General features: G+C 40.9%; 1 protein-coding gene and 3 long non-coding RNA genes across 5 annotated transcripts; 1 reads left to right on the forward strand and 3 right to left on the reverse strand.

Moving 5' to 3' along the window:
* The first annotated feature begins 11,202 nt into the window (after nt 1-11,202).
* Nucleotides 11,203-12,398, forward strand: LOC118561987. Its single transcript, XR_004930419.1, has 3 exons — nt 11,203-11,321; nt 11,443-11,581; nt 11,715-12,398. It is a non-coding gene; the product is annotated as an uncharacterized LOC118561987 (long non-coding RNA).
* A 3,337-nt stretch (nt 12,399-15,735) lies between these two features.
* Nucleotides 15,736-16,714, reverse strand: LOC118561986. Of its 2 annotated transcripts, XR_004930418.1 has the most exons (3): nt 16,483-16,714; nt 16,340-16,407; nt 15,736-16,014 (listed from the first exon to the last, which is right to left on the reverse strand). It is a non-coding gene; the product is annotated as an uncharacterized LOC118561986 (long non-coding RNA). The 2 variants fall into 2 exon arrangements; XR_004930417.1 differs by having other exon boundaries at nt 15,736-16,407.
* A 4,799-nt stretch (nt 16,715-21,513) lies between these two features.
* Nucleotides 21,514-24,026, reverse strand: LOC118561989. Its single transcript, XM_036134268.1, has 3 exons — nt 23,875-24,026; nt 22,117-23,550; nt 21,514-21,572 (listed from the first exon to the last, which is right to left on the reverse strand). The coding sequence occupies exons 2-3, from the start codon at nt 23,060-23,062 to the stop codon at nt 21,514-21,516; spliced, it is 1,005 nt and encodes a 334-aa protein (XP_035990161.1). The 5' UTR covers nt 23,063-23,550; nt 23,875-24,026.
* Nucleotides 24,027-24,644: 618 nt separating this feature from the next.
* LOC118561988 lies at nt 24,645-24,902 on the reverse strand. Its single transcript, XR_004930420.1, has 2 exons — nt 24,861-24,902; nt 24,645-24,749 (listed from the first exon to the last, which is right to left on the reverse strand). It is a non-coding gene; the product is annotated as an uncharacterized LOC118561988 (long non-coding RNA).
* Nucleotides 24,903-25,735: the final 833 nt, after the last annotated feature.

The raw sequence follows: 25,735 nt of genomic DNA on the forward strand, positions 1-25,735 counted from the left end.
TTGCCGGCACCGAATGACACCGCTGTCACCACAGCAGCCCTGCTGCTAAATCACGTTTTGAGCCGGCGGGGCCTTCCCCTGTCCGTTGACTCGGATAGAGGAACGCATTTCACGTCAAACATCCTGACCGTGCTTTTTTGACATGTTGGGTGTGAAAGTTAAATTCCACATCCCCTACCACCCACAGTCATCGGGACAGGTGGAGCGAATGAACCGCACCGTGGTCAACATATTGAAAGGACATGCCAGCAGCCATGGCAAGGACTGGGACACAAAGCTTCCCCTGGTCCTAATGCTAATCCGCTCTACCTCACCACGCTCCACAGGGGAGACACTTTTTAAGATGATGACAGGGAGACAAATGACACTTCCCCTAAATCTCATCTACCAGCCTGAAGACGTCAGTGTGACAACAATCTACACGGCACACCAGTGCGTCGCTGATTTAAAAGACCGTCTCCGAACGACTTTCACGTGGCATCAAAAGAACCTAGAAGTCAGCGTGCAAAGTCCAGAGTACACATGGGTTCATGCGAACCAAACTAAACCGTCCACCAAACTCTCCTCACAGGGAACGGAGCCTAACTCCGCCCCCGCCGAAGAGAACAATGCATAGCATTAAATGGGACAAGTGCATGTTCAACCAGGACATGTAAACATGCACTAGTAAACAAATGTCCATACATAACTTCATGTCTATAATTTCACACTCAGCAATAACACCATGCATTGCTTTGGAAACGCTCACAGAAGTGATAAAGAATGACATGATGTATACTGAGGTGGTTAGAAACTTAATGCAGGACCTCACTCTAGAGGTTAGTTCATCCATAAATAGCCTTGCTGAAGGACGGATTCCTCCGTACTTGGTACCAGTAGACTTGGTTGAAAAGATTCTCAAATCTGCCTCTAGTGAAACACTGCAACCACCACAAACACACCTGGCTTACAGCCAAGGTAGTGCCATTCCAATATTTGTAAATCCTGACAACTTGGAGATCGGATTTATGCTAAACCTTCCCATCATTGAAAGAGCTAATGAGTATAGGGTTAAATCAGTATAGAATGTCGGTTTTGGCAAGGTGAGACCCACGTACACCTACAAACCTCCTCAATGTTGGCCTATCATGATGCTAATCCCAGACTTTATTTAGTCCCTAATTTGGATTTGTGTACCAAAACCAAGGACATCCACTGGGTATGTCCAAGCATTCCGTTTATCAGAGACGTTACCAATTACCTGTGTGGTCTAAGGAATGAATCCCCTGAACAAAACTGTCAGGCCAGAATGACCCTTAAAGATGAAGGTGTGGAAACCAAAATTAAGCGGGTAGGTAACTGCTGGCTCGTTAGCACCCCAGAGGCAGAAGCCCTGCTATCTTACGAGCAGCATGACACAGTTACTAGACTAAAACTGCCCAACCAAACCATTTTCTGTTCCCCACCTCAAGGTGCTGTCGTCCACATTGGAAACATGGTTCTGCATCACCTTGACGATGACAAATATGACTCAGAGATTGAACTAATAGATGTCTTCAGCTTTTTCTTGCAGGCACCCAGCTGATTAAATTCAGTCTCACTTCATCAGAGTCCCTCTGCTTCGCTTCCCCAGAGCTACAGAGTCGACCGACACTCACATTATGACCATTATTGAGGTTCTCCTTGTATTTGGATGGGCCATCACTACTGCGATGGCATATGCCGCATACAAGCAGACCAAACAGTTGCAAACCAGGATTGACACCCTCACCTTCGTCGCCCCCAAGTTCGTAACATGTTATGGGAGTTCTGAACCGATAACTGACTTCCCTGAGTTACTGAAGAAGGAGACCGGTGGAGTGATATAGTTCCAGCACTTTTATTGAGAAACAGAGCAGAGATTCACATAGTTGGGAAGTAAATCGCACCCCACGGTTCCGCTGCAGTCTGCATCTGCCCTGTCTCTGCCTGCCTCGCTTTTCGGGCTTCCCCTAATACTGCACCGTGGCCTTGGTTTGAGACATAACAAAGACAGTCTATCATAGACAATAATCATTCTACGCCGCATTCAGCCTTGCAGTCAGCAAACAGTGGATCTTATACACAGACATCTTGTCTCCAGGCCTCCTCTGTCCGAGTGGTGTGAGGCCATAGTGACTTAAGAATAATAATTCTTATAACATTCCTCTCTTTTTTTTTTTTTTTTGATGATGGCGTCGTCAGCATCAAGACAAAACAAGATGACCCATCATATGAAAATGTGAACAAAACACAGAGGACCCATTTCTGTAAACTCGTGAAGTGGGATCCAAAGGGTTCCAGTGCTGGAATTTTTAGAACAGATCAACATGAATGCTTCATAGAGCTTTAACACACAAGATCATAGGTTTAGCTTTTATCTACAATTTTAGGGTTCATCTAATTAAGTAAGACCTGTTTTAGGTCCCTATGCGCACATTATTTTAAAATTACATTAGACTATGGTAAGCTAAACCTGTTCAGTAACCAAGGTCGAATCCGTCTACTCTTCCCCACCCTGAATACCCTCCTACTCCTTTCTCCACTCACCCGTTCGATGGACAGTAATCCACCACTCCAAACTTACAACACCAGGAGCAAAGGCAGGAGAGGTTCAGTGCGGGCAGGGGAACCCTAGAAAAAGCTACCCCCACGGGGTAGTAAAAACTGGCAAGGCCCCCCCTCCCAGGGAGATCTGCTCTCGGCCATTCTGAGCCTGAAAACCCTGTATTGAATCTAAGTGTTAACATTACCAGCTAATATTAAAGGATCTTTAGAGCCAATCGGATCCTGGTTCTTCCTATATCAAATCAAAAAGATGCATCAACCATAGATCTTTGTGTGTCTGAAGCAAACAGTTTCCATTTTTCCCCATAAAACCATATTGATCAACATGATGTAACATTAAAGTGTAGATCTCATAACAAAAAAAAATCAAACATGTGAGTCAGTGGAACAGAGCAGTTAAACAAACAGTAACACAATATGAGAAGAGTCCAAAACGTCAAGAACGCAAAGTTAAGGAAGCCTTCAGGCCTTTCAGGCACAAGGCAGAAATTAATCTAATCGCGCTTAGGGTCTCTTCAGGCAACTTCTCCCGTTGAAGAATAAGGAATCAGAGTTCTCTGGCTTGTTCACCTCCAGTCCTCGCAGGCTGGATGATTGAGCTGGATGGTAATGAATGTTCAGTTCTTAATTGGGCAATTAACCTTTTATTTTGCATTTCTCTCTAATAAAACACTTTGTGAAGATGGTCTGCAGACACGAGTCCTTTTTCCACTGGGGAACAGAAACAAGGTGTAATTATTGTTCTTATCAAAACCCCCATTCATGTGTCATTTTTATTAAAACCCATCCTCCAAGCACTTTCACATTCAAGATATTTCTGTCCACAATTATTTAACTCTCAGAATTCTGCAATTTAATTATTAGTTAAAAGAGTAATCTTTAAGTTCAAATGTATCTGCAGTAAATTCATAGTAATTCTTAACAGAATGCTTTCAATGTGTGTCTTAACTGTTGTTGTCTGACAGTTGAAGTTCTCTGCAACATAATTTCATCAACATATTCGTTTCATGACATTTCCCATTTTATTTTGAAAACCCAACTGAGAAAAAGAAAGCCTTTCCATGTGAAAGCCTTTTCCCTCTCTCCCTCTTTTTTTAAAAAAAGAAAGAAAGTGAGGTGCTGTTCTGCACAGAGAAGACAAAATATTTACACCATGCTGTTACTGTTCAAGGATGCCAAGGTTCTACAAAACAAAGCAGCGAGCAGGAGAGCTTTTTGAAAAACGTTCCAATATTGTTGAACAACTAAAGCTACTTAAGCAAATCAGAATTAGTTCCCAAATTAATCCTAAAATAAAGTAAACCTTACATTGTGTACATTGTGATTATTTATCTATTTATCTTCTTAAACTGAGGATTAAGGACTTTGATTAAGAAGTTCTTGGATGAACGCGTCTCTGCGTTCCCATTTGTTTAGGCCTCGGTAATCTGATCTATGTTTTCTTAGTGCTTGGTCAGGAAGGGTTAAGGTTCTCTGAAGCTTTCTGTTTTCAGCAACCCTGAAAATCCAGAACCCTTTACAGTCAGTGTTAGGTGTCAGGTAACCTGTGGGACAACCTCGTCGTCTCTCTGGTTCCACCAGCTGTGTCAAGTCTACAACAGCTCCAGACCACAGCAGCTCGTCCTGGGTGCTGTGCCCTGGGGGTCTCCACACCCCTCTGTGTGGAACGTCTCTCATTGTAAGGATCTCACCTTATGTGCCGTTCAAGATGTTCTTTACACAACAGGAGTTCCAGTGTGGGGTGTCTTTGCTGCTTTGATGTTCCTCAGAGAAAACCTTCATTCACTGATATCACCTTCAAGCTGTTACCCTTTTATTATCACAGCCCCCAGCAATCCTGACCAGATCCAAAATGTCAACATAATTGAATCTAATTAAATTAATCTTACTTATTTTCTGTATGTAAGACGATAACCATTAAATTATCCTGATCTAAAAGCCCTCAGGTTAACAGTTAGCTAAACTCAGTGTTATGTGTTTATTTTTCCCCTTAGGATGTTTAACTGGTTAAAAAGACTATTGAGTTATTTGTGTTCTAGTTGAAAGATATTAAATCTCCATAAATATTGTAACCATTTTACACTAATGCTTTAATCCTAAATTAACCCATGTTAGTAGGATGTGTCATTATGCTAATTTTATTGCAACCTTATCCATTTTAGCCAGTAACCTTTTCTTATCGTTTTATTGATGCCTGCCGGATTGGCAGAAATCAGCTTACTCTAAGATGTTCATTAAATGAAATGCTATTTAAAAGTTCACATTACTTTACCTATATAGTGAAAACTAATTAATTAATTTATTTATTTAACTGTTGATATAATACCCACTTAATTTATTAAGTTGCTCTATGATTCCATCAAGTTACTTCTTTAAAAGTTTTCACCTTCACATAATCTTAATGTGTTTTGTAATGTGTGTTTTGTTTTAATTGTGTACAACAAAATCTGAAGTGAAATGCATGAAGTCGTGTCTACAGAACTCATCTGTGTTTTTGTCGAAGGTTGTCCGATTCCTCAGCCATAGTCCTTCATTGTCCATTTTCAGTCCAATGTCTGACTTAAGCACAACATTCTCCTTCCCTTCAAGTCCATCCTCCAGTCTTCACGCCTGCAAACAGAATGAATTCTGCCAGCATTTTTTGCCAAAGAAAACGCTCCATAGGTTGAAAAGAAATTACAGAAAAACAGTCACAAACATTTTAACTACAGTGTTCCCTCTAACATGACAAACATAAAAGAAACAAAAGGATAAAAAATAAATCAAACTTTGTCTCTGACAAAATAAAACTCAAAACTGGATCAGGCTTAAGTCAATGACATCACCTTTAGTCCTTGTCCCAAGGATCAGCCCCCCATGGCACTGCGGCACTGTTTCTGCATTCTCTCGCATCTGAGAATGTCTAAAATGAGACTAAATGTTAGCACATTCCTATCATATTGACCAGGTTTCGCACTGCTAGCACTGTCTTCTCAGAGTCTTCTGTTGGCAGAAAGGTGGCGTCTCCTTTAATCTGAAAGCAATAACTCAGAGAAAACAAAAATGTTAATAGCATGCAGTTAAAACCCTGGTTCCCTTAGTGTCACTTTAACGTGATGTTGTTCTGCTTTTTCTTGCTGATCCTGGGAAGGTATCTATTCTTCACCTTTCCTTTGAAACGCTGTTCAAAATGCCTCCAAAAAAATAAAACAAAATTGTCTTCCAAGGAGCACAATTATGTCTTTTCCAATATGTCATACATTGTTAACTTATTACAACTTTTGATTTCTTTCTGGTCCTTTGACCATGTGTATTTGCTGTTAGTACTTTTATTTATATATATATATACCTTTTCAATCTTAATTGGTCAAGAGTGAAACTTTAAAGCAATGATTGTTCCCTTTTAGTTTTTTGAGCTTCCAGTGTTTCTCTATAAATGATAAAAGTTTCCCCATAATTCAGCACATTGAGAAGGCTACCCAAAACAACCCAAGATTATAATTAGAATTTAACCCTTCAGAAGCTTGCTTTATTTTATTTTTTCCCTCTGACATAGTTTTCGTGCCCCCAGGCCAGAACACACAGACCCAGCCTTGCCATAACATTCAGATGTTTACATCATGGTCAGATTTGTTTATCATATCTATTGTCCTTCTCAGGTTATACTGTCCCTCTGAGGTTCACCTCAGTTCAGCATAACTAATATCATAAGATGATTTTGTAACTGTTGACGCGTGTAACGTGGCCTTCTGACATTTTGACGCTTTTCAAAATTTCTCATTAGTTGCATTCAATTCCCAAGTAAAAAGAAATAAAATAAATAAATAGAAAACCCTTAGGAAAGCAATTCATATTTAGTTCTATACAGTTTGTTCAAAGCACAGTTTTTCCCATCTATTTAAATCAAAAATCATGTATATCTAAACTTCTTTCAACTGGACTGGTTTGTGATGAATCATTATTATAAGCAATGAGATCTCAGTAATTTTAAATTACTTTAGGGCTAAAAAAACAAGTTATAGGATCTAATTTCATACAGTAAACTCAAGAAGCTTTATGTAAAGCTTATTACCAGTTCCAATTGTCTAACAAATCTGAAATATTTTCGTTCAAGACATGTTAATCTCACTGTGTATCAATTTAATTTGGTCCGGATATTTAATGTGAAAAATAAAAACAAACGTTATTATTGAAGTATCTTTGGATATCTCTTTTCCTTTACCTTTGTGTTAACATAGTCCATGTTTAAAACTTCATTTGAATTACGGAGCTGCAGTTCTCCCAAAACAAATGAACACTTTGAAACCATGAACATTAATTTTAACCCCGAATTAATTCACACAGATGAACGTTTAGTTACATACGATACATACATACATACGTACAGTTACATACAAACGATGACATTCAGACAGACGAACACATGCAGGCCTGTTTCTTCACTATCTTAAATAGTTCTGTTTTTCATAATTTTTTAAAAGTTTATGGCTACACCGAAAGATGTATTTTCAACGTGTTAAGTTCCCGCTTGGTTTAAAGAGGGGAGAGCGTGCGCTGGCTACGACCCCCGAATGTTTCGTCCACATGCGGTTTTACGCTTCAGTCCCGCAAGGACACAACTTTGTCTCGCAGAAACCTGGACGCTTACCCATTTTTGAAAGTTATACGTCACTATTAGCAGTTCAGAACACTTTTACCCATATTGGAAGTGTCTCTTGTCAGTCCTCCTGTAAACGCTTCCCCAGTGCATCGTCCTTTTAGTTCCGTTTCCGTTTTCTTGTTTTTATTCATTTTATTCAATTTTCGCTTTTCTTTTTTTCTCTTAATTTAATTTTTATTATTTAGTAGCAGTACTGCAATGAAATAAAATAATAGTAATAATAATAATAACCCCTATGTGAGAAATCTGCATGTTTAATCAAATCATTTCAAATCATTTTTGCATGTCATGCTTCTGGGCCCCTACTTTTCAGCATGAAATCGAACCTCTCACCCTGGGGCAAGGCTTGACCCTGAGAAATCTGCCTTTGACCCATTACACGGACTCTTCTGCATCCAGACTTCTTTTTTTGTTTGTTTTTATTTATTTTATCCTTTTTTTGTTTTTATTATTATTTTCTACTTGCCCTTAGCACGATCGACCAACTAAAATGAAAGGCCTCACATCTGATGGTCGGCTTTTTGGTATAATGGTCGGGGTCCCCACTTATCAAAGCTGCGACGACTTCGCAACATTCAAGGACTTAAGCATCCCTGCCGCTTTCATCCACAACAGAAGTGGACAGCCTCTTGTACAAAACTAAGACAAGAGGACTTTAATTGACCAGCTGCAAACTGCTCAGCCGGTCACCCGTTCTCCAGGTGAAAATCACTCTGCCCCTCCTCCTCCCAGTATAAGAGTTCGTATTTCAGCTGAAAACGTATTTTAATTAAATTTTGAATTTAAGTTTAATGTTAAAACTTTAGTCACTGTTCTGTATTGCAAATCCTGTTTTATATGCCTTAAGGATTAAATATAATTTATTATTTCTACTGGTTTTTACTTTTACTACCTTTTAGGTTTACAGTTTTAAATTTAAAAATTTCTTGAGGTATTTTTTAAATGGGGTTTAAATTTTAAAAGCTTGCAAGCATTTTTGAGCAATTGCGTTTGTTTTTAAAAGAGCTGGAAAATAACCCCCTTACCGTCTCATGAAAGAAAGGTTCAGATCTTCGCGCCGACGCCCAGAGACGCTCCGAGACCAGGAGCTCCTCCACATCCCTTGAAAATCCATTCGGGGTACCAGAGGCCGGATAACCTCTCCGGGTTGGCCAAAACAGCTCCTGTCCTCGGACTCCCTCGCTCATAGGTCGGAGATCTTGTTCGTTTACGCCAAATGTTATGGGAGTTCTGAACCGATAACTGACTTCCATGAGTTACTGAAGAAGGAGACCGGTGGAGTGATATAGTTCCAGCACTTTTATTGAGAAACAGAGCAGAGATTCACATAGTTGGGAAGTAAATCGCACCCCACGGTTCCGCTGCAGTCTGCGTCTGCCCTGTCTCTGCCTGCCTCGCTTTTCGGGCTTCCCCTAATACTGCACCGTGGCCTTGGTTTGAGACATAACAAAGACAGTCTATCATAGACAATAATCATTCTACGCAGCATTCAGCCTTGCAGTCAGCAAACAGTGGATCTTATACACAGACATCTTGTCTCCAGGCCTCCTCTGTCTGAGTGGTGTGAGGCCATAGTGACTTCAGAATAATAATTCTTATAACAGCTCCTCAAAGGCCACAAGCTGATTAGACTACGAACCGCTGTCTCTTTCCTTTCCCTTTTCCCTCTCTCCTTTCTTTGGTTCAAAGTTCAAACCTGATGACCAATGAATGTATTGACAATGGTGATTGTGAAGTTTGCATTTCTTTTTTATATTACTTTATTGTTTGCCTTAGCCAATAGAAATTACTAGCTATAGCTTAGTCCTGCCCAGGCTAGGTCACTGACCCAGGCACAATGAATGCTTTGGTTTTTTTTTCTCCTCTTGGATGATGAACGGAACTGCATGAATCCCGAAGGACTGCTAGAAAGACTATTAGGTTGTTCCACTCATGCACAACGGATCTTCGTCTCGCCAAAATGGACTTGGTTGTAGCTTTAAAGACTGTGACCGGCATCCCACTCTTCAAAGCTAAAGGGGGGTATGTAATGCCAGTTCAGACGTGTGTTATAAGAATTATTATTCTGAAGTCACTATGGCCTCACACCACTCGGACAGAGGAGGCCTGGAGACCTGATGTCTGTGTATAAGTTCCACTGTTTGCCGAGTGCAAGGCTGAACTCTCTTTACCTGGAGAGCCAAATGTCCAAAAGAGTCAAATTTTCCCAAAAACTCCTTTTTACACTTTAGTGAATCATTAAACAATGCTGCCACTCCTCCACCTTTCCTTTGCTGTCTGCTCTCACAAAGGAAATTGTATTTGGGAGGAGTTGACTCGTTCAAAATGGCTGCTTCATTAAATTCATGTAACCATGTTTCTGTTAAAAACATAACATCAAGATTATTGTCAATAATGAAGTCATTAATTAAAAGGGATTTTCCTGAAAGAGATCTAATGTTTAATAAACCCAGTTTATATGACTTAGTGGTTGATGATGTCTCTGTGGCAGGCTGCATCTGACAGTTTATGACTTTTAAGTGTTTGTTACGTTCTTGTTTTTCTTATTTCTGCCACGTATCATCATCACAGATATTCCATATTCTCCGACAAGAGGCCCAGGCTGATGCTGGAAACTGTTATGTCTGATAAACGTGCAGCCAGGGCCCAATCTGTATCACAGCGAAGTTATCTATAGGTCTTGGGGACAGGCATAGGGCTGGGTAAAAAAATCGATTTAATCGATGTTGGATCGAATTCAGTAAAATTTTACAAAATCGATGTGTAGGTAATGAGATCAATTAGTTTTATAGTGACGTGAGTGACGTTGACGTTCAAGAGCGGGCGTGGGCAAATGCAAAATGGCCGACGCAAGTAACGCACCGCTCAGCAAGCCCTCCCAACTGAAGTCTGACGTCTGGAACCATTTTGGATTTAAAATAACTAAAGAGGATATGCTGGATAAAACTAAAGTGGTTTGCAAGATCTGTCAAGCGGAGGTCAGTTATTGTAGAAACACTACAAATCTTGGAAATCACCTGACAAGGTATCATGCTAAGCTAACATCCGACAACAAACCTTCCGGAGCTAAACAAATGAAATTGAGGGACTCGCTTGCATTACCAGCAGATTCTCCGCGGGCCATTAAGATAACAGAGGCCATCGCAACTTTTGTGTGCAAAGATTTACGCCCCTACTCGGTAGTGGAAAATGAAGGCTACAAGCGGCTCCTTCATGTTCTCGAACCACACTACGTTATGGTGCAACGCAAACATCTGACAGAAACTGTTATCCCCATGATGTACACACGAGTGAAAGACGACATCCAAATGAAAATGCAATTAGCAGAGAGAGTCGGCATAACTTGTGACACATGGACATCGCTGTCAACTCAATCCTACATGACGGTGACTTCCCACTACATCGATAACGAGTGGCGCCTCGCGTCTTATGTGCTGCAGACCACCGAAGTTACTTCGAGCCACACCGCTGCAAATCTAGCCGAAATGTTGACGGGGGCAATACAGACATGGGGGCTGACCAGCAAACAACCAGCGGTTGTTACGGACAATGCTGCAAATATGGTTCGTGCAGTGGAAATAACGCAACTGATGCATGTCGGCTGCTTCGCGCACACGATGAACTTAGCCTCACAAGCAGGTCTAAAAATCCCCGCTGTGTCACGTCTGCTTGCTCGTGTGAGGCGTATAGCAGCATTCTTTCACCGAAGTACAACGGCAAGCTACATACTGAAAGAAAAACAGAAGCTGCTTCAACTACCAGCGCACAATCTAACACTTGACGTGGTGACAAGATGGAACAGTGCACTGGACATGCTGGAGCGCTTTTTGGAGCAACAACCAGCCATCTCTGCTACTCTCCTTTCTCAAGACGTGCGCAGGAATGAAAAGGATTTGTGCACCCTAACAGAGGAAGATGTAACAACTGCTGAGGATTTGGTCCGGGTGTTGAAACCGATGAAAGAAGCTACGTTGGCGATGTATGAGGACAAGCAGCCAACTCTTTCCGTCATCGCCCCACTGCTCGCCCTGCTTCAGGATGCCTTCACCCCCAGCCTAGAAGACAGCGCTGTAGTCAGGGACTTAAAAGCTGCTGTAAAGAATAACTTGGGGACAAGGTATGTATTTTTATTTTTTTTTACTTTATGTGCCTTTTTTAGTTTTTCAGTTGTAGGAGTCAGTGACCCATATTCCATCATGTACTTATCCTCACTCAAACTGTTACATCTTTTTTCCAAGATATGATGGACAAAAGGACACCTTGTATGCAGCGTCCGCGCTGGATCCTCGCTTTAAGGCCCTTCCATTCCTGTCTGCTTCAGAACAAAATGACACCTTCTCCAGGCTGCAGGCTGAGGCTGCCACTGCTGCACGTGATGTAAGTATTAAGAAATGTTTTAATTTAATAAGAGTGTTTTCACTGATGATTAAAAGATTGGATTAGAAAGAACATTACTTAATTTTAGAGTTAAATTATGCTTAATCTTTTTTTTTTCTGTCCAATTCAACAGCAAGATGGTGGCAATGATACTGATAAAGAAGCTGAGGATACTTTGCCCAAGAAGCCAAAGAAATCCAGCACCTTGGAGTCTCTCCTTGGGACAGTCTATTCAACAACAGTAAAAGATCAGGGACTGAAAACTCCAGCAATAAGGGCTGAAGATGAAGTTAGAAGATACAAAGCTGAAAATCCTGCTGGGCTGAATGAAAATCCTTTGATCTGGTGGAAGTTAAACGAAAGGGAATATCCACTGTTGGCTCGCCTTGCAAGGCATTATCTTTGTGTCCCAGGGACCAGTATTGCATCAGAGAGGGTATTTTCAACAGCTGGTGACATTGTCACGGCAAAAAAGGAGCTGCCTAAGCACAGATCATGTAAATGAACTTATTTTTCTCCACAAGAATCTCACAATTAATGAGAAGTGAAAAGAAAGAATAATTTGACTTAGCAGTTCAACTTATTTTGTATTTATTTGCCAGTATTTTTTGGCCCTTAAAATAGAAAATCCCTTGATGCAAATTGCAGTGTTTAGTTAAAAAGTAAATACTTTTATTTATACAAATTTGCACTTTTGAGACAGTTTTGTTTACAAGTCTGCACTTTGTTTGCACTTTGTTTAATGTGAAGTGAAAAAATAAAATACATGTGTATTTCGCAACACAGTTGAGCCACTTTTATTATTGTAAGAGCAGATCGAATCGAACTTAATCAAAATTAATTGATTCATAGATGTATGAATCGAAATCGAATCGATTCAGGACTTTGGTCAAAATACCCAGCCCTACTAACAACAAACCCTGGGTCAATAAAAGTTTTAAACAAATTCTTAATTTAAAAAAAATAGCATTCAAGGATGGTTACTGGCAAAAAGTGAAAGATCTAGAGAAAGAACTAAGGTGAATGACCAGGAAGGCAAAAACGGATTATAAAGACAGAGTTGAGGAGAAATTCAATTCAATTCAATTCCATTCAATTTTATTTATATAGCGCCAAATCATGAAACATGTCATCTCAAGGCACTTTACAAAGTCAAGTTCAATCATATTATACAGATTGGGTCAGATTATACAGATTGGTCAAAAATGTCCTATATAAGGAAACCAGTTGATTGCATCAAAGTCCCGACAAGCAGCATTCACTCCTGGGGAACCGTAGAGCCACAGGAAGAGTCATCTGCATTGTACATGGCTTTGCTGCAATCCCTCATACTGAGCAAGCATGAAGCGACAGTGGGAAGAAAAACCACCCATTAACGGGAAAAAAAACCTCCGGCAGAACCGGGCTCAGTATGAACGGTCATCTGCCTCGACCGACTGGGGTTACAGAAGACAGAACAGAGACACAACAAGAGAAACAAAAAAAGCACAGAAGCACACGTTGATCCAGTAATCTGTTCTACATTAGATGGTAGTAGCGGGTGAGCCGTCTTCTCTGGATGATGTCACAGTTAACAGAACGCCAGACCAGGTGTACCTACTATGAAGAGAAAAGAGAGAGAACAGAAAGTTAAAGCAGAAATGACAACACATAATGCATAATTGAAGAACAGTAGAACTCAATGTAGTGAGAAAATTAGATCCTGATATACTCCAGTAACCTAAGCCTATAGCAGTAAAACTATAAAGGTAGCTGAGAGTAACATGAGTCACTAGTTATAATTTTTGTCAAAAAGAAAAGTTTTAAGCCTAGTCTTAAAAGTAGACAGGGTGTCTGCCTCACGGACCAAAACTGGGAGTTGGTTCCACAGGAGAGGAGCCTGATAGCTAAAGGATCTGCCTCCCATTCTACTTTTAGAGACTCTAGGAACCACCAGCAGACCTGCGGTCTGAGAGCGAAGTGCTCTGTTAGGAACATACGGGGTAATCAGAGCTCTGATATATGATGGAGTTTGATTATGAAGGGCTTTATATGTTAGAAGAAGAATTTTAAATTCTATTCTTGATTTAACAGGAAGCCAATGAAGGGAAGCTAAAATTGGAGAAATATGATCCCTCTTGTTGATTTTCATCAGAACTCTTGCTGCAGCATTTTGGATCAGCTGAAGGCTTTGAACTGCATTTTGTGGAATTCCTGATAGTAAAGAATTACAATAGTCCAGCCTTGAAGTAACAAATGCATGGACCAGTTTTTCAGCATCACTCCTGGACAGAATGTTTCTAATTCTGGCGATATTCCGGAGGTGAAAAAAGGAAACTCTGGAAACCTGTTTAATATGGGATTTAAATGACATGTCTTGGTCAAAAATAACACCAAGATTTTTTACTTTATTACCAGAGGCCAGGTTAATGCCACCCAGATTAAGTGATTGGTTAAGAAGTTTATTTTTTGAGGACTCTGGCCCAAAGATTAAAACTTCGGTCTTGTCAGAATTTAGATGCAGGAAATTTAGAGTCATCCAGCTTTTGATGTCATCAAGACATGACTGCAGTCGAAGTAATTGATTGGATTCATCAGGATTTATGGATAAATATAGCTGAGTATCATCAGCATAACAGTGGAAATTAATCCCATGCTGTCTGATAATTTTGCCTATCGGAAGCATATATATAGTAAAGAGAATTGGTCCAAGGACTGAACCCTGTGGTACTCCACAGGTGACCCTAGAGTTTGAGGAAGATTTATTATCTTCCTCAAACTATTATTATTATTATTATTATTATTATTATTATTATTATTATTATTATTATTATTATTATTATTATTATTATTATTATTATTATTATAATAAATTATTATTTATTATAAATTGAGAAATGGAATTGCAAGGGATGCTTGGAGGGGGCTGAACACAATGATGGGAAGGAAACAAAAAACATAATCACCTCAGCATGATGACCCCATCCAACTGGCAAATGAGTTCAATGTGTTTTATTCCCGATTTGAAAAATTACAACTTCAGTGATGAATGTGACTCTGTATGTGCAGGGATGACACCTGCCACTGTCATATTGAAGGAACAGGATGTAGTCACAATTTTCCAGCAGGTCAAACCTTACAAAGCCCCTGGGCCTGACAGGCTCAAGGGAAGGGTCCTGAAAGAATATTCCATCCAGTTAGGACCCTCATTCACCCAACTGTTCCAGATGTTCCTCAACATTAGTTTTGTCCCCTAAGCCTGGAAAATGGCAACCATTATTCCAGTGCCTAAAACTCCTCATGCAAAGTCACTAAATTATTTTAGACCAATTGCCCTCGCTTCTTTAGTAGGATGGAGTGTCCAGTGAGCAGGGAACTCGCAATGCAAACAGCAAAGCTCATGGACCCCATGCAATTTGCATATAGACGAGGTATGAATGAGTCCACTCTTACTCTTTTGGATAAAATATTCTATCACTTAAATACGGCAACTAAAACTTATGTTTGTGTACTTTTTATGGACTTCTCCTCCGTGTTCAATACTGTCCAGCCCGATCTGGTTCTGAAACGCTTATGTGACCTGAAAGTCTGTAGCTACCTCATTTTGTGGTTTAGGGAGATTTTGAGAAAGAGACCCCAACATGTGTGTGTTATTAAAATCCTTTCTGACTGTCTTGTCGTGAACACCTAACCTGACTCCGCAAGATGGATTTCCTCCGGAAATCCATCTTGCAACTTGCGTTGAAGTAATTTTGGGAAGGGGCGAAAATACTGGTTAGCTGATTGGCCTATGTTGGTGATAGATGGGCCAAATAAACCAATCAGATCAACGAAGCATATGACGTACTAACAGCGACAACGAAAACACAACCGCAAGCTCTTGCCGAAACCAGTCGGGAGAAGATCAAAAACATCTTTTCCTCTGAGAAAAGCCTCCAGAGCAGTGTTTTGCTCTTCTTTCAGTGAAGAAATACTCTGTAATTCCGATAAAACTTGCTGGATAGCCACGCTAACGCTAGTTTCATCGGCTTAAGCCGCCATGTTGTAGCATTTATGATACTGAATTTATGTTAGAATAAGGAAATAATTATTTACAGTAAGGCTAATTACCAGAAGACCTAAAGATTTGACTCAGAGAGGATCAGGGTTGTATTTAACACACTGGAGACAGTAAGTTTGTGCAGAAAGTGATTTATACTACGAAGACTATTTACAATATATACAGACAAACTTTGTCAAAACCAAAATCCTGCACACGCCGTAACATTCCAAGTTGTAACATTCCAAAAGTCCAAAGTACTAGTCTTAGTCGATTTAAACGTTGACTTGAGTCCCTTGGATGGGGTGGGGCAGGCAACAATGTCTCCTATCACACAGATAGAGATTTAGCAGTCTATCCAGGTTCCTTGGCCTAAAGGCCTAGTGGGTAGCTCGCCATCAAATGAGGACCTGGCCTGTATAGAAAGGTCCAACAATAAGTTCATTTCCTCTTAATAGTAAATATTAAGTCATTAATATTCCAAACATTTCCTTTTTAAAGTAATTGGAATCAATAGGAAAAAATCTACATGTACATGATTCAAATAGAGTACTCTTCGGCATTAATATCTGATTCTAAAACATTAAATAGTGCACCATCAGACAATATACAAACATCTTTCAAATACTGAACAATATCACCTCAATGGTACCAGGTCAACAACAAAAGATAGGATTAGCTTTAGTTCAGCATGCTAATGTTTGCATTAGCATGCTCCAAACAATAAGACAAACACTCACCAGTTCATTGCTTCCCATTTCTAAGCCATAAGAATACCCATTCAGTGTAGAGTACAGGCATCTAGAAACTGCAAGGCATATCAGTGAGCATAGTATAATCAAAAGATGACAAATTGACTGATTTAAACAGATTTAAAGCCCACCTGCAACAGCCAGCCCTGAACTTCCTTGTTCATGAGACCAAACAACTTCCTTGTTCATGACCAAACAATTTCCTTGTTCATGACCAAACAATGGGCACCGCCCCACTTTTTAAAACTAAAATCCCACAAAATCTCACGGGATTTCACACTTAGTACAAAATTGGTGAACAGGATGAAAAATTGAAAGGGAGACATAACCTTAACTATTAGAGATAACTGGATTACCCCAAAAACCTGGGTTACACCATCCCCCCTTAGTTCATGCACGTCCTCGTTGCATATTAACTATCTGCTGCAGGAGCAAAATTTAAGGCCTCAGTGTAAGCATTAGACAGGCCTTGAAATAAGGTTTGAACAACAGAAATTAAGGGTTTACCTAAAACCGAATACTGCAATCGACTTGGAGGGTGACGCTGCCGAGTAGAATATCTATTGCTTCCCTTATCCCCCTCTACATTTGTAGCCACGGTGGTAGAGCTATCATTTGCTTGGCCCAATGATGACCCAGACTGATCAGGCTCAGGATCGTCACCATTCATTTCCAAATCATCTAATGGACCTTCAGACACATCAGCTTGTATATCCTCTTCCACAAGCAGTTCCACAGGTTCAGGTAAACAATTACTAGGGGTTTCCTCTACCCTTGGCACTATCAATCCTTTTGTTGTGCCAGCTGACATGGTTGAGGTCTCTTGATTTGACAATGGTAAGGTTTCTTCAACAACAGGGATTGTTGGGAGAGAGGTCTCTGATACTGGAGGTAATGTAGGACCAAGGTTATTCGGGCCTAATGAAACAGTAACCTTCACCCCATCACTGGATTCAATTAAAGGTTCTGGTCGAAGGGATCCTTCAAAATATTCTGAATCACTAAATTCTGAATCCTCCACTTCTCCAATGCTAGCAACAGGTTCAGAGTGGTTCTGAGTTTGATTCCGAGTCTTTGGCCTGTGGACAGGAGCAGGTACAGGGGAATCATGTACTTTACTGGCTGGGAGGAAACCACAGGGCAGCAGCAGGTCTCGATGGAGTGTGCGAATTGAGCCATCCCTCGTCTCAGGTTTTACAGTGTAGACAGGGAGATCACCTGCACGCTTGATGACAACATACACCTCCTGCTCCCACTTATCCTCCAGCTTATGCTTTCCGCGGAGACGAACATTACGGACAAGCACTCTATCTCCCACTTCCAGAGTACAGGGTGTTACTCGTTTATCAAAGCGCCTTTTGTTTTTCTCACCCGACTTGAGTGCATTTTGTGTGGCTAACTTGTAACTCTCCTGAAGCCGAGACCGAAGGTGCCTAACATACTCTGAATGGGAGGCCGATGGAGTTTCTCTAATCGGTAACCCAAAGGCTAGATCAATAGGGAGTCGTGGACACCGGCCAAATAGAAGTTCGTAAGGTGTGAACCCTGTGACCTCATTTCTTGTACAATTGTAGGCATGTACAAGGGGTTTCACGTACTCCCGCCACCTAGATTTTTGCTTAGATTCCAGTGTTCCTAGCATATTAAGAAGGGTTCGATTAAAACGCTCTACTGGATTTCCCCTTGGATGATATGGAGTCGTCCGTGTCTTTTTAATACTCATTAACTCGCAAAGTTCTTTGATTAATTTTGACTCAAAGTCAGGCCCCTGGTCAGAATGTATGCGCTCTGGAATGCCATAGTAAACCATAAAGTCATTCCAGAGACACTTGGCAACAGTTTGTGCCTTCTGGTTGGGAGTGGGTATAGCCACAGCAAATTTCGTAAAGTGGTCAGTGAGGACAAGGATATCTTTGGTGTTAGCACTGTCTGGTTCAATTGATAAGAAGTCCATGCACAGGAGTTCAAGGGGACGACTGGTCTTAATGTTCACCAATGGAGCTGCCTTCTCAGATAATGCCTTACGCCTTACACACCTGTCACAGGTTTTAATGGTGTGTTCCACATCAACTGCCATCTTTGGCCAAAAGAACCTTTGGCGAACCAGATCTAGGGTACGTTCTATACCCATATGCCCCATGTCATGATGAAGAGCTTTGAGAACTGTAGGGCGCAGATCTGGAGGAAGAACAAGTTGGAAAATGAGCCGGTCTTCTTCTTGCCTTCTCCTATACAACACACTGTCTCTCAACTCCAGCCGATTCCATTCTCGCAGCAGCAGGGGCAATTCTGTTAATTCCTCTCGAACTGTGGAAGAAATCTTTTCACCTGTCTCAAGTTGATAAACTACCTCACGAATAGTGGGGTCAGCTTGCTGTTCTGCTTTTAAATCATATTGGGACAGAGCTGGAATTACTGGTAGACCATAGAAGTCCTCCTTGTGATAGGTCTCTGGAATAACCTTGATGCTGGCCGATAGGGATTCAACCAAGGTAATGGAATATGACGGGCCTGACTGGTAGTGTGCTCTCACAAGGCAGCTTTGACAAATGGCATCCACAACATCAGAGGAAACTTCCTCTACATTGCCAGGTTCACACAATTGCTTTGTGAGTTGATGAACCAGCTCCCACTCTTTGTGGGAGAAGTCCTTTTCTGGAGCTTCCACATGAGAGCGCCTCGACAGGGCATCAGCGTCTAAATTCTGTCTGCCAGACCGATACTGCATCTTAAAAGAATATGTGGAAAGGGCAGCCAACCATCGGTGACTGGTGGCATCAAGCTTTGCCGATGTTAGGACATACGTTAGTGGGTTGTTGTCTGTAATGACAGTGAAGCTGGCACCATACAGATAATCATGAAACTTCTCTGTCACACTCCACTTCAAAGCCAGAAACTCAAGCTTGTGAGCTGGGTATCTTGACTCACTCTGAGATAAGCCACGACTTGCATAAGCAATCACTCGAAGCTTGCCCTCCTGCTCTTGATATAACACAGCTCCCAACCCTGTGGTGCTTGCATCTGTGTGGAGAATATAAGGCAGTTTAGAATTTGCAAATCCAAGTACAGGTGCAGAGGTCAACTTCTCAATTACTGTTTCAAAAGCAATCTGGCAGTCAATGGTCCATCTTTCACCAAAAACCTGTTTGGAATCAAGGTACTTGTCCAAAGGACGAGTTCTCTTAGTAGACTTACGAACAGGTGCATAGCCACGGGTGAGGAGGTTGAGTGGCTTGACAAGGTTAGCAAAATCCTTAATAAACCGTCTATAGTAACCAGCAAATCCCAGAAAAGATCTTAACTCTTTGAGATTTTGGGGAACTGGCCAGGATTTTAATGTGGAGATCTTCTCTGGGTCTGTTTCTACACCCTTTTCAGACACAATATGACCCAAATACCTCACACTGGTCTGGAAGAATTTGCATTTTTCAGGTGATAACTTTAAGCCAAACTCTTTCAGTCTGTTTAGTACTTGTAGCAGCCTTTCTTCATGTTCCTCAAGAGAGGCAGAGAAGATAATAAGGTCGTCGATAAAAACAAGTACTTTATTAAGATGCAAGTCTCCCAGACACTTCTCCATCAGTCTCTGAAAGGTGCTTGGTGCGTTGGTCACCCCCTGTGGCATCCGGTTCCACTCCCAAAAGCCAAGTGGAGTAACAAATGCAGTTTTTGACTTATCCTCCTCGCTCATCTCTATCTGGTAATAACCAGACTTCAAATCCAACACGGTAAACCACTTGGATCCAGTCAATGCCGAAAATGACTCTTCCAAGTTTGGAAGGGCATATGCATCCTTGATAGTTTGTAGGTTTAACTTCCGATAGTCGATGCACAACCTTACATCGCCATTCTGCTTACGGACCACTACAATTGGGGAAGAAAATGGTGATTCAGACTCTCTTATAATCCCTGCATCAAGGAGATCCCGCAGGTGTTGACGAACAGCTTCAAGGTCTTGCGGATGGATGGGTCTTGCTCGATGTTTAAATGGCGTATCATCATTGAGCTTAATGTGATGTTTCACCTTGTTTGTACAGCCAAAGTCCATATCGTGATGTGCAAACACTTCAGGCATGTTGTTCAGTTTTGTTGTTATACGCTCCTTCCATTCAGGTGGAATAGGAGAATCACCGAAATTAAACTCCAGAGTGGTTTTCTTGTTGGCTTTGGCAGCAGATCCAACAGCTTGCTGTGACAAAATGGTAGGTGTTTCACATATGTCAGCAATAACAGACAAGGGTGGAATCCAAACGTCTTGCCCAGACTCATTTTTAAGGACTACGGGAACTTTATGTGGTGAGTGGCGAGGAAGAGTGATCAGGCAGCTCTGGACACACAGTCCCCCAGGCAGAGGTAAAGATGGATGTTCGATGACTGCCCATTGAACTCCAGACTGGGTACAGATCTTGGCAGAACCTTCCAAGACTATGGTTTTACCAGCAGGAACAAGGAAGGGTGTGTGGCTCATTAGTCGTACGACTTCTGTACTTCCCACTGGACACTTCCTGTGACGTAATTCCAGAAGTCTCAGCACTGCTCTATAACCATGAGCTGCAGGCTGGAAGGTGGTAAACTTACTGCCAATATATTGTTTGTACAGTATTTCTAATGTATTCATGCCAATAAGTACAGGTGATGTACTGTCTGGGCGGGCATCCGGAACAACTAAAGCAAGGGTTGAGACCTCAAAATCAGCTCCTAAGAAATCTTTAGGGAAAGTCAACATAATTTCAACATAGCCCAAGTAAGGCACAGATTGTCCTGCGGCTCCTTCCACTTCCAGCAGGTTGTTAAGTGGCTTCACAGGTTGGTCAGCAAGGTTCTTATTATAAAAAGAAACTGGAATGGTGGTCACCTGCGAACCTGTGTCCAGGAGACAGTTACAGTTGGATCCCGAAATGTTCACGATTGCACAACATTTTGAACCAATTAGCCCCTCTGGCAATCTGTCTGAGATTCTCTTTTCTGTGAACTGTTGTGCACACTGAGCGACTTTCTTTTGATTCCTGGGACAAGTTTGGTCCCTGGCCCCCGTTTGTCCCACAACAGGCACCGGACTTAGTTTAACTGGGTTTGCTGAAGAGAGGCTTGTTGCTTCTGTGCATGCTGTTTTTTCTTCTTAGCAACGAGGGTTGGATTCGGTTCGTTCTGGCACTGTGGTCTTATGTGACCATCTTCCCCACACCTGAAGCAGTAGCCTGGTTTGGATGACTGGGTGTTTCTGCGGGACGATTGTGCAGAAAATTTCTCAGGCTTGGAAGGGTACATTTTGAAAGTTTGAGTCTTGTGGTGAGGAGCATTTGGCTGGGTGGCAGTCAGCAACGCTAATTGTTGCTGAACATCAGCTAACTGTTGTGCCAGTTTCTCTGTGATGCTGGTCAGGGCAGCCATATTTCCCCTTCCCCCACCATCACTATGGGTGAACTGTGTATAGTTGGTAGCTTTCTGCTTTATGGACCCTAGATGCTGTTTCATACGCTGGGCCTTTGTAGCTTCCTGGTCTTCTTCTGTGCGTAAAAGAAGTAGCAGTTCAGCAAAGGTAGGTGGCTTTATTTTTTTCTGTTTCAATTGGAGCTCTGCTATTAAATTGTCATCCCAGCATCCACGGCAAAACTGTTGTAATAAGTGGCGGTTGACATCTGCTTCTAGCACACCTCCTCTTCTCACAGCAGAATTTAGCGTGACTTGAAGTCGTTGAAGGTACGTTGATGGTTTCTCTCCAGCATTTTGAAAGGTGTCCGTAAATTTTGCAAACAACTCGTCACCATCCTGCACTGTTGCATATGCAGAGTCAAGTGTCTCCAAATATACAGTAGGCAGTGTGTCAGGACTGAGGTGCTTGATTATATCAGCAGCTGGAGGCAAAAGACTGTCCAGTATTCTTCTTGAACGCTGGAGATCAGACACAGCTGGATCTTTTAATAATAACTCCACTCCTGACCTCCATGTTTCAAAATCTGCTTCATGGCTGGGTCTGGGCACACGTCCTGAAAACATTCTGAGTCGCTGATGATGTATAGAACTGTCCTCACTTTTAACAATGTGTTCCACAACATAATGCTGAACCTCAGGTGGATGCAGATCTATGCTGTTGGTTGATTGTCTTGGTGCGGATTGTGAAGTAGGACCCGATGGTTGTCCCGAATCATTGGCAGGACTGGGCACTGGCATTTGTGGAACTGACCCACTGGTGATTGGGGGTGGGCCAAATGATGGGCTTCTTACTACAGGAACTGGTGGGATCGTAGGAACCTCAGCGTCTGTGGGTTGCTCTTTCACCTGGGCAGCAGGTTTGATTGCAGCAATAGAGAGACCAATCTGTGTCATCATTGCTTTCAGTACCTCACTGTAGTCCATCCCTGTTAATTTGGCTACTTCCTGCAATTCAGACAGATATGTCATAGTTTTGTTTTTTGCAACATGCGCAGTGCAGACAGTAGGTAGATCCAAAATGCAAAAAGAAGTTTGATCTTTAGATAACAAGGTATGTGGTAAAACTGGACGCAAAGCTTCTAAAGCTGTGCCAGAACAAAACTCAACCACAAGTGTCTCATCGAATTCAGAATCAGGTTCAGAAATGATTTCAGATCTATTGATCTTACCATACTGGTTTAAAAACTCAAAAACCTCATCATTACTGGGACTGACTGATATGCCTTCCACCAAGACGGAATTTGGTATTTTAATACCATACTTCAAAAACACATCCATTGTAATCAGAATCAAATAATCTGACCAAAAGTGATTAAACACAACCAAATGATCCTCCTGGCTAGCTCGCCATATATTGTAGCATTTATGATACTGAATTTATGTTAGAATAAGGAAATAATTATTTACAGTAAGGCTAATTACCAGAAGACCTAAAGATTTGACTCAGAGAGGATCAGGGTTGTATTTAACACACTGGAGACAGTAAGTTTGTGCAGAAAGTGATTTATACTACGAAGACTATTTACAATATATACAGACAAACTTTGTCAAAACCAAAATCCTGCACACGCCGTAACATTCCAAGTTGTAACATTCCAAAAGTCCAAAGTACTAGTCTTAGTCGATTTAAACGTTGACTTGAGTCCCTTGGATGGGGTGGGGCAGGCAACAATGTCTCCTATCACACAGATAGAGATTTAGCAGTCTATCCAGGTTCCTTGGCCTAAAGGCCTAGTGGGTAGCTCGCCATCAAATGAGGACCTGGCCTGTATAGAAAGGTCCAACAATAAGTTCATTTCCTCTTAATAGTAAATATTAAGTCATTAATATTCCAAACATTTCCTTTTTAAAGTAATTGGAATCAATAGGAAAAATCTACATGTACATGATTCAAATAGAGTACTCTTCGGCATAAATATCTGATTCTAAAACATTAAATAGTGCACCATCAGACAATATACAAACATCTTTCAAATACTGAACAATATCACCTCAATGGTACCAGGTCAACAACAAAAGATAGGATTAGCTTTAGTTCAGCATGCTAATGTTTGCATTAGCATGCTCCAAACAATAAGACAAACACTCACCAGTTCATTGCTTCCCATTTCTAAGCCATAAGAATACCCATTCAGTGTAGAGTACAGGCATCTAGAAACTGCAAGGCATATCAGTGAGCATAGTATAATCAAAAGATGACAAATAACTGATTTAAACAGATTTAAAGCCCACCTGCAACAGCCAGCCCTGAACTTCCTTGTTCATGAGACCAAACAACTTCCTTGTTCATGACCAAACAATTTCCTTGTTCATGACCAAACAATGGGCACCGCCCCACTTTTTAAAACTAAAATCCCACAAAATCTCACGGGATTTCACACTTAGTACAAAATTGGTGAACAGGATGAAAAATTGAAAGGGAGACATAACCTTAACTATTAGAGATAACTGGATTACCCCAAAAACCTGGGTTACAATGTTCTTTAGACTGAACTGTTGCGCTTCTCGTTGTGTCACACCTCAACCCGCCTCAAAGCCAACGCTGATTGGACGTTTGTTTGGTTAACTGCTCCAAATTTTCTTTAACGGAAAGTAGCCAGACTGATCTGCGAGTGAAACCTTGAAAGCTCGCGAGATCAGGATGGGCTCACAAGGCTAGTGAACACCGGCCTTCCATAGGGGTGTGTGTTATCACCCCTCATATTCTCCCTGTAATGAAGAGATCTTCATTACTGGGACTATTTTACATATATAGCACTGTATGGCACTTAAAAGGTATTTCTGCACTGTATTAACAAACACTTTATTTAGCATTCGCACTTTAAGCAGAGATTTGCACAGCAATAAGTTTGCACACAAGAAGTTTTAATTATATTTATTGAGCATTTTGGCGATTGGTATGTGGCCTTTGTTTTGGGCTCTGCACAGCTGCTCCTCATTGATGAGTGAGGTTGGTTGCTGGTGCCTGTGGAGGAGCATAATGATTACCACAGAGCAATGAGCTAATGGTGAGGAAAAACTAAGCAAATGTGTGCATACTCTGTTGAGTGTGGAGTGCTGTGGTAAAGTGACTCACCTGTCTTTTCTGTGTCCTCTCCAGGGTGTTTGGACAAATTCTACCCCCCTTCTTCTTCTTCTTCTTCTATTGTTTTATGGCGGTTGGCAAACAACTTTTGGTGCGTTACCGCCACCGACCGAAATGGAGTGTGAATCGGGATGACCTACTCTAATATCCTACTACTATAAATAATAAAAAATAAAAAAAAAATAAAAAAAAAAAAAATAAATAAATAAATAAATAAATAAACTAAATCCGTTTTATCAAATTAGTCTTTTTAAGATATCTTAATAATAAAGAATAACCCTCTGATTTGGTGTTCATATCTAAAAGATATTTTATGTTTAACTTTAATTTACTGTTTTGTAATCTATTACCAATTCATTTCTCTCAATATGATATTTACTACAAAATAATATAACGTGCTCCACTGTTTCTTCAACAAAACAAAAATCACACTTTCCTGTATCATGAATCCCCATTTTAAATAATGTGCTATTTAACCCTGTATGTCCAAAACGTAATCTTGACATTACTGTTTCTTCCCTTCTATTCCTTGATGTCATCCTCATTAATCCTACTTTTCTTTGAATATTATAAAACCATCTTCCAGTTCTTTCTTCTTCCCACTGTTTCTGCCACCTTGCTCTAATCCTTTTCTTAATTACTGATTTTATTCACCTTTACTAAATGGAATTATTATATCAATTAAACTGTATTTACTTGCTCTTTTGCATATTTATCTGCCATCTCATTCCCTTTTATTCCTATATGAGAAGGAATCCATATAAAAGAAACAGTTAATCCCCATTGCTTGAATTCTGAATAATAGTTGCTGAATTTCTACCAATAAATCCGGTCTGCTATCTGAATGATTGTTTTTAAATGAATAT

The sequence above is a fragment of the Fundulus heteroclitus genome, unplaced genomic scaffold (genome assembly GCF_011125445.2).
Source record: "Fundulus heteroclitus isolate FHET01 unplaced genomic scaffold, MU-UCD_Fhet_4.1 scaffold_782, whole genome shotgun sequence".
Taxonomy (NCBI): Eukaryota; Metazoa; Chordata; class Actinopteri; order Cyprinodontiformes; family Fundulidae; genus Fundulus; species Fundulus heteroclitus.